Source organism: Fragaria vesca, linkage group LG2 (genome assembly GCF_000184155.1).
Source record: "Fragaria vesca subsp. vesca linkage group LG2, FraVesHawaii_1.0, whole genome shotgun sequence".
NCBI classification, from domain to species: Eukaryota; Viridiplantae; Streptophyta; class Magnoliopsida; order Rosales; family Rosaceae; genus Fragaria; species Fragaria vesca.
In genome coordinates, this window is record NC_020492.1 from 6039577 (window position 1) to 6048475 (window position 8899).

Here is an 8899-nt window from a genome sequence, read left to right on the forward strand (position 1 = left end):
TTCGCCCCTTCAACTTTTGTAAACACATTAGTTTTGTCCAATTTTTGAATTCCTCTCAAAACATGATGTCACCAAACTGACAAGGGGATTCATTTTCATCAAATTGAAGGGTAAAATAGTCAATTTGAGAAGATATTATTAAAGAAAATAAAAAAATACATTTATTTGGCAAAAAAATGAGGGCATTTTAGACATTTTGTTTAAAAAGGGTCCCCTTGTCAATTTGGTGACGTCATATTTTAAGGGGAATTTAAAAATTAGACAAAACTGATGTGTTTACGAAAGTTGAAGGGGCGAACTGATTTAAAAAAAAGTTATAGGACTGAACTGATTTTGCCACCAAAGATTAGGGGGGTAAACTGAAATTTTTTCATATATATATATGTATATATATATACACACGAAAACGATAGAAAGCGCACGTGCGCACAGTCCTTAAAGTGCGCACGGAGCTCCGTTTGTCATCGACGACGACGCGCCTCCCTCCCAGAAGACTCCAGCAGCGTCCCCGACCACTTTCCCTCCCCAGCGAGTCCGTTCTTTTCCAGTTTTCCTGCGAGATCACCCAAAACTTCAAATAAAGTCGATCTCGCAGGAAACTGGAATTCGGCGGACTTGCCGGGGAGGGAAAGTGATAGGGGATGCTGCTAGAGTCTGCTGGGGTGGAGGCGCGCCGTCACCGGCGCCGGACGGTGGCGAACGGAGCGACGTGCGCTCTTTAAGCCAGTGCGGACGTGCGCTCATCCAGCCTGTATATATATATATATATATTAATAAAGCCAGAAAGAGTTTAGGAATGGTTAAATTTTTGAACTACCTATAATATCCTTGATTGATTAAAAGTTCAAAGTATGGTCTTCTAATATATGAAGGACAAATTAGTAATTGTCAATACGGGAAACAAGAAGAAAAAAAAAACAGATTGAAGCTCAAACAAGGTGGAAGAGAAAAGTGGGGAGGAAAATGAGACTTGAGCATAACTATAATATTAAAAAAATAGAAAATTCACACAATTAATTTAAAAAAACAAATTGACACGCACGTACGTAGTTCGGGTCCAGAGGCCAGTATATTTAAAGGGACACCTTAATGAAATGGCCCTGTATACACTACACAGGTGTGTGTATATATGCACCTATAATCAAGGTTACATGTGACGGTGTGCACAGTTCTTTAGTCAATCTAAATATCTAATGGTTTCTTCCTTTCCTGCACATCACAAAAACGTATGCAACACTGTAACTCCAAGTCAACAACCTAGCTAGTGTTACAAACGTGCCAAGAACAATAGCAAGCTAGGCTACAGCATTGAACCTCATGGTTTGAATATTCCACCCTTGCATTATTCCCATATTTTAAGTCTACGAATTGTGATTAAGCATTCAATACTGTAAGTATCGTGTTCAAAATTAATCAAGTTGGCAAGCAGCAGATATGTTCTTTCTTCTAAATGCAATACTATCAGGTCCACGACCATTTTAAATCCAATTCTTTCTTCTTCTGGTTGCGCAATTGATTCCCCATGTCCTTATCTGCACAGCAATTCCTTTTTTTTTATTTTTTATAATGGTTAGCTTCGTTAGCTTAAACAAGTTGCTTTTTATATGTTGTACCAATAATTATAGTGATTTTGATAGTCTTCTTTTAATAATGACTTTCTATTGAACATACTATTATAGTTTTTCTTTTATTTTCTTTTGCTGAGGAAAGTCAGCATGGTGAGATGTGTATCTGTGTTTGCAGTATGTGCAACCGCACACTCTTGTTTTCTGGCTTTCTGCATATTTTTAGTTTGTAGAAGAGAGTATAAGCAAATTTGATATCATAAAGAGTCCCTATTACAACATTAGCTACTTGAGACGCTGATAGTCTGCAACACTGATTCAGTATGGCCAACTTTGGACTTAAAGTTTTTAAGGAACTCCTTAAATGTCATCGATCGGTAGAGTGGCGGATTTCGGTTGCATAGAGCTTTTGCAGGTTCTATAAGGTTGTCGTTAGAAGGATAAATCAAGTAAGCAATGGTTGTCCTCGCGACTCTTGAATTAGTCACCACTCTGTGTTCTGCACCCTTAAACTTCGAGTTGCTGATTATCTACAATTAATCCATTTAGATTAAGTTAATCACTCATAGTCAATTTAATACAAAGATCGAATAATCAGTTAAACAATATACTAACCTGGAGTACATAGCCTATGTTGACCACAAAAGCTGTAGAAACAGGCTCAACCCCAATCCAATTCCCATCGTTGAAAACTTGAAGCCCTTCTGTATCTTGCAGTAAAATGGTTATAAGGGTAGGATCCCGGTGTTTGGTTAACCCCAATGTCAAGCTAGGATCCGGACATGGCGGATAGTGATTTGACAGCAGCATTGGACTATCACTAAGTCCCCCATTGAAGAAGTCAGCGCCAAGTCCCAACCCTTCAGCAAGCAGCTCCAGAATCACAGCACCCATGTTCCTCACCTCCTCCAGATACCGCTTAACAATCTCTCTGCATAGACAAAAAACCAATCATATTCATCGGTCAATCATATGATTGAAGTTCATTTTTTCATTAGAAGCATTAAGCAATAATCTTGATTTTTATGTAGTTACCGGTACTGAGTTGGTTTTTGCGGCCAATACTGCAGGTATTTTTCTGAAGTATGACCAGGGTGAGTCAATGCATCTCTCCAGAAGTGAACTTCTTCATTCGCATAGTTTTCACTACTTGTGTAGAGCTTGCAGTCCCGACTCGGGTCCTTGGAGCATTCATTTGCCTTGTCTTTGGAGGGCATTGCATGGAACTCCTTGAAAACACTCATCGTATCATCGATTAACTTATTCGAAACTCCATGGTTGATAACCTGATGATCATGAAGTAGTTTAGCATTTGTGGCATGAAGAAGAGCACGCTAGAAGATATGAAGGTGATGAGTTTGGATTACCTGGAAAAAACCAAAGTCTTGGCTAGCTTTGAAAATCTGCTGAATGGTGTCACGGCGATCATGGCTGCCGAGATCAACTACTGGAATGCTCTTGCATAGGGAAACCTTGAGCTTTCCGGGTCGTTTTTCGGGTGGAAAAACATATGTTTGGGGCACGGATTGATGAACATCAAACCAGCTTGAAACAAGCTTTTGATCTAAAACAGTATCCATGTCAATCTTTGAAACAGAATGGTTGTTTTCAATGTCGTTGTATTCTAATAGTTAACTAAAGAAGCATGCACAACATATGATCTCAGTTGGCCTTATATAGAGCATTTGCACCCGTTAGGCAAGAGCGATTGATGATTTGCCAATTGAATTGCCCCTGTTAATTCACTATTCATATGAAATTGGTAATTTTATATCTTTAGTCAATGCACCAGTTGAAGGCAATTTACCTGCTAATCCACTATTCATATTTTATAATTTAAATAATTCTTTTTGGTAATGGTAATTCATTAATTAAAAATGTTAAACTTATAATTTGGTTAATTAATAATGAGATTGCTCGTACAACATTAATTATTTTGTGAAAAAATATTAGTTTTTAGAGGCAAAAAGCATATATGGGTGTACAAAGTTTATATTTATCGGTGGGCTTTACTGAATTCCTTAAGCAATTTGATAGTCAAAAATTGACAATTAAATTGGCATGGTAATTACTGTAACATGGCCCCTAACAAATTGTCTGGGAAATTTTAAACCGGTGCATTGCTATATTTGAAGAAAGTTGATGGTCCCATCAGTGCAAATGCTCATAGGAAGGCATCTGCCATATTACACATGCATCAACAAGTTGCGGAGGTCGGTTACAAATGACAACGCACAAGTTGCAATTCTTTTGGGCAATGTTTAATAATGAAAAAGAAATTAATTAAAAGTTTCGATATAAAATTTTACAAACTATTACTATGACATGATGTTGGTTAAAAGCTCTAGAATAAGGATATTTCTACCATGTTTATATTTCATATAAAAATAAGAGTTTTATCTACACAAAAAGTCGATGGTTTCTCGCACATTAGTTTGAAGGGACAATATCATCCATGCTATGATTACAAAGTTAGATAGTTATCATTATCAATCAATCAATCGATCAAGAAAATGCATGATGATCATGGTTTCTAGGTAGATCATCTTAACCCATAATCAATCCATCATCATCAACTGCAATATTTAACCATTTAAGGAAATTAGTTAGAAGCATAGAAAGCAACTCGAAGCATATATTCTACTCAATTCTATTAGTGGTAGCTAGCATTTTCAACAAGCCAGCGGAATATACTACCAAGAAATGATGCAACTTATTCACATCCCCCTCTCTTTCTTCTTAACAAAGATTGATCCTTAAAAGTATTTATGCACCAATTGACCTAGAACTTGAAACACCAACGCTATGATGCCAGCTTCCCTGTATACAGTTTAATACTGCAATTTTTCAACGTTGGTAGATCGTCAAATATCTTTGCTTGTAGCTGTATGTCAATGACAACAGATTCTTAAGAGAACCAGACTTTCCCTCAGTACATTGGATCGTTTTCTGAAGTGTATCAACGGCCTGTGATCGTTGCTTTTGAAAGGAGAAAGCTGACTTAGCCCGTTTTTTAGGCTTAATCTCCTTAATCTATGCCTTAATAGCTAGCTACTTACGTGAATGACATTGGGTAGTTTTGCCCTTGTAGCACGTTTCTTGAATAGAGAAATGATGAATGAGAATTAACACCCAAGTGTGTACGGAATATCTACCCCCGTATCATGTAATCGAAAAGGTTATATACTTGTGTACTTGGATTCTAATTCCCTAGCTAACTCAATTTGTTCATTGCAGGGTCAAGAGTCACCATACTCTGATTTCAGAATCTCGCATGCTAAGAGTCGTCACTGATTAGTAAGCTGACACTACAAACTGGAGGAGAAGTCGGTGTTTCCTAGTTTGACCAGGTAGCTCAAAACATAGAGAGAAGAGCAGAAAAGCAAAATGGTTGGCTAGCCCAGCAGAAGGAACCTCTAGACTTGGCCTTGCGGCGTTGCAGGGGGTGACAGACGGGGCGGGGCAGGGCGGTGGGGCGGCCGACGTCCGAAAAATATGATTGTTTTCATATGCAAACATCCACCTGCTGGCGCCAGACCTGAGTTCTCTACCACCTCACAGCTCATTACTACCAGCTTCCCTGAAATCAAAATACCTGTGTGCTCATTTGAAAATTAAAAACATCAACATGACATATCACACGGAATAACAAACTTATTTTCGATGAAAGGGATAACATACATTATGATCTTACAAGTATAATAATAATAAGTCCACAACTCTCACAAGTAAATTTCACATCAACTTATGTGTAGTTCATAAACAAAAGCCAGGTGCAAGTTTCTTTGTTTATTCTAAGCAACCCGTTGATGCATGTGAACGGTTTATAAGGAGCCAATTACCACCGGCCATTTTATTTTCAAATGTCTATGGCTGATCATATCCTTCTGTCTATGTCTATGCAATTTGAAGCTTCTCGATGAAATGTAACATCGTAATAACCTAATTTGATTAACTTCAGGAAAGAAAGAAGAAAGAATATTGGTGATGATCAAAGTTCTGCAAATCTAAGACAATTCCTAACGCATTTAGGCCCTTGTAATTTCATTTTGAATGCGTAATTGTATAAGGGCGTCAAGTTTATCCAAATCAGTCCCATCAACATTGTAGCAGCAACCTTGGTTCAGAAGGGTAACACAGGATCTTACATTAAAACGAACCACCATGGCCACAGGAGCTTAGGAAACTTGTTACAACTTTGACAGCTTTCATACAGACAAGCGGACCGCCACTGCAACCGGGTAATAGGGACACTTCTATGGAACCAACACAACCTGACTGCTTACCTTTCCATGTAACAATAATTACAGTACGCCCCCATGCTCTACAAGCTGTACAAAGTGTACCAGCTTTTTAGTAGCAATCGATTTTCATACGTTCTGCAAATTGTTCATGTCCACCTCAAGTTGAAATACTGCAGTAGATACAAGTATGAGCAGAGTTCCAGAAAATAGAGTTGCTGCTGGTAAATACAGCAGACTCAAATTTCCACCCTATCAATTGATTCAATTCCAATGTCATCCTCATTCTCTGAGTCCCTTTGAGAGATTATATTCATGAACTTCTTAGTCACTTGGCCAACAGCTTGAGAAGTCTTTTTTGCTGCTCCAATAACGGCAGGTTGCAAAGAGATAACCGGCAGGTTTGCCCTCTCTTGAATCATTGCTGCATCATGAAAATCAGTAGTTTAGAAGTCAAGAAAAATCAGTGGTGAGCCTGCAATTAGGAAAACAGCAGCAGATGAATACTATCCAGGGGTCACAAAGATGGAGTTTATAACATACACATAGTCTGCTGCCGAGCAAGTGAGCCAATCTGTCGAATCCCAGCTTCTGCTGCTTGAACAGCTTGAGTGGATTTGCTAACCCCATCAGCTATCTCTTGGCTGTGATCAAATCAGAATAATCTCATAAAAAAACTACTAAGATGACACGAAGTACATATATTGTTTAAATCTATAGGTGTCCCGTAAGGGACAATATGAAACATGTAACAAGACTCAAAATGAATTATAAAGCTTTAACAGATTAAAAGGTAAAACCTGATGTAGTATATCTCAGGGAGAACTACACTTGATTACTTTTAAAATAAATAAATACTTTAGACAACAAGAAGAACAAGGAAAAAGAAAAGGAAAAAAAGATTAGACTCAATGGCCTCCCCTTATAAATCTCATTGCATATTATATTGAATGCATGAAAAAGTAAAGTCATCCAGTGAAGATTCATACTGGGGTTACGACTTATGAACTACAAATTGTTGGGGGCCGATAGGAAAATGATGACTTGAATTATAAAGAAGGCTATAAAGTAATGATAAAAGATTCAATGGCCGATCAACTAGCCAAAGTACAACATATATCTAGTCAGACAGTAAGATAAAATGATCACCTTAGGTCATTGAGTTCCAGTGTGAGATCACTTATTTCCATGCCTGAGAGCCTAATGGCAGCCATAGTACTAGGTAGTTCTTGACGAGCTGTATCTGCCAGCTTTGAAAGAGATGTTGCAGCTCTCCCCATTGCCTATAGTACATACAAGAAAAAGAGACATATCAGAACTGCAATCTGGACAATCTCTAACCATAATAGTTTAACCAAAGAAAGAATATGAAAATAATAACATTGGCTTGTATTACGGTTCTAGTTTTAAAGAAAATTAATGACACTTTTAAGTCACCCTGGAACAACAACATTGTCTAGTATTAGAGTTCTAACTTTCATGGGATCAATGCCAAAACTAAACAAAAGCTCATAATGAACCAAGGTCACTAAAATCATGGCACAACCGTTACACCGAACGTGCCAGCAGTAGACAATCAACCTTCTTACAACCCAGTTACCCTATAGTAGCACTCAAACTCTTCAAAATAACCACTTACTACTATCAAGGAACAATCAATAGCAAAAATAAGAGCACTAACGACAAACACTAGAAAGACATGCAAAAACTGAATAAGAATCAATTCAGGGTTATACCCCTACCAGAAAACGGAACTCAACTCCCTAAAACTCCAACTTATTCTCAAAATCACTAATATCACACGTGTTCATACAAATTGAAATGTGAATTTGAACCAAGAAGAACACTTACACATATCGCCGGAACAGCTGCAATTACAAGGCTCGTAAATGCCACCGAAGTCTGCACAAATTCAATTCAAGCTCTCATCAACAACTTCAACAAAATTAGCTCATTTTTCTGACAAAGTTAAAATCTTCATAGTGATCATCAAATTCAAACATTTACAAATTGATCCAATCAAATAACTGAAAGAAAAAGAATTCAAATTGATTGTCGTACCGTGCAGGCAATGAAGGCCATGAGAAAGAAAGCCTGGTCGCCCAAGCTCAACTTGGCCACGGACGGACCCGGAACCTTAGGGCTTCCGACTTCGACATTCCACTGCGAAGGGTCGTTCTGAAAATGAAGAAACCCTTCCCTAATGGACTCCGGCGGCGCCGATTCCGACGACAGCTTGTCGGAACTGGAGGCGCAAAGCGTGATTAAGCGGGAGGGCTTGGGAAGGGAGGCGAGGGAAACGGAGTTGAATTTGCAGAGTCGGAGGAGATTGATCGAAGAAGAAGAAGAAGAGTGGTTGGGATTTAGGGCATGGAATTGGGGAGAGAGGTGTAAGAGGTGAGCAGAGTTCATTTTGTCACCGGAGCTGAAGTTTCAGTCTCTGTGTAGCCGCCATTTCGGATAAACCAAAGTCTCGGCCGTTTATAGTCTCTAACGAACTCAATAATTTTTCTACAAAAAAAAATAACAGGGATGTGAAATTCACACATCTTAAATTAAAATAGATATCTGTTTTTTATTTTTTGTTAACACGTTCTGTAACACCCTGACCCAGGTGTTAAAAATATAAACGAATAAAATAAATAAGGAAATCATAATTCGAAAATGAGATAGGATCTCATGATCAAACAAAACGACAAACATTTTTGTCGCGTTTGGAACCTAAAATTTATTTTGTTAATTTGCGGCTGCACCCAAAACTTGGTTGGGCTGCCTACGTACCCTTTTAAAGGGATCAAGCCACTCGTAGTTCAGCATTTTTAATCTACTTCTCTACCTACACTAACAACATCACATTTACCACTATAAATCCAAAATCAAAACCCTACTTACAGCCTCCCAAGAACCATTTCATGATACACACCAAAATTTAATATGTTTTCTTTTATATCCATTAAATCAAATCAATCCGGCCATACAAAGCCTCATGCATCATTAAAACTATACCAATTTATTATCATTCTAATATAAAGTTCCAGGAGAATAATATAAAGTCCAAGTTTACTAAACATTCTAAATAGATTTACTAAGAAC

At 37.9% G+C, this 8899-nt stretch overlaps 2 protein-coding genes across 2 annotated transcripts; both read right to left on the bottom strand.

Moving 5' to 3' along the window:
• Positions 1-1791: 1791 nt before the first annotated feature.
• On the bottom strand, positions 1792-3212 carry LOC101306388 (hyoscyamine 6-dioxygenase-like). The gene is made up of 4 exons (XM_004289878.1): positions 2933-3212; positions 2601-2851; positions 2181-2496; positions 1792-2095 (listed from the first exon to the last, which is right to left on the bottom strand). The coding sequence occupies exons 1-4, from the start codon at positions 3143-3145 to the stop codon at positions 1847-1849; spliced, it is 1029 nt and encodes a 342-aa protein (XP_004289926.1). The 5' UTR covers positions 3146-3212; the 3' UTR covers positions 1792-1846.
• Positions 3213-5452: 2240 nt separating this feature from the next.
• On the bottom strand, positions 5453-8256 carry LOC101306870. The gene is made up of 5 exons (XM_004289879.1): positions 7868-8256; positions 7658-7708; positions 6956-7089; positions 6350-6450; positions 5453-6230 (listed from the first exon to the last, which is right to left on the bottom strand). Exons 1-5 carry the CDS (start codon positions 8216-8218, stop codon positions 6046-6048), a joined length of 822 nt encoding a protein of 273 aa, XP_004289927.1. The 5' UTR covers positions 8219-8256; the 3' UTR covers positions 5453-6045.
• Between the last annotated feature and the right edge of the window lie 643 nt (positions 8257-8899).

Bases quoted from the DNA above. Each gene is read 5' to 3' on its own strand.
- LOC101306870 (XM_004289879.1), bottom strand. From the start codon at position 8,218: ATGAACTCTGCTCACCTCTTACACCTCTCTCCCCAATTCCATGCCCTA. The intron at 7,709-7,867 runs GTACGACAATCA...GAATTTGTGCAG, and splicing joins TGGCCTTCATTGCCTGCACG to ACTTCGGTGGCATTTACGAG. The intron at 7,090-7,657 runs GTAAGTGTTCTT...TATGTACTATAG, and splicing joins CAGCTGTTCCGGCGATATGT to GCAATGGGGAGAGCTGCAAC.
- LOC101306388 (XM_004289878.1), bottom strand. From the start codon at position 3,145: ATGGATACTGTTTTAGATCAAAAGCTTGTTTCAAGCTGGTTTGATGTT. The intron at 2,852-2,932 runs GTAATCCAAACT...CATGATCATCAG, and splicing joins AAGACTTTGGTTTTTTCCAG to GTTATCAACCATGGAGTTTC. The intron at 2,497-2,600 runs GTAACTACATAA...TTGTCTATGCAG, and splicing joins CAAAAACCAACTCAGTACCG to AGAGATTGTTAAGCGGTATC.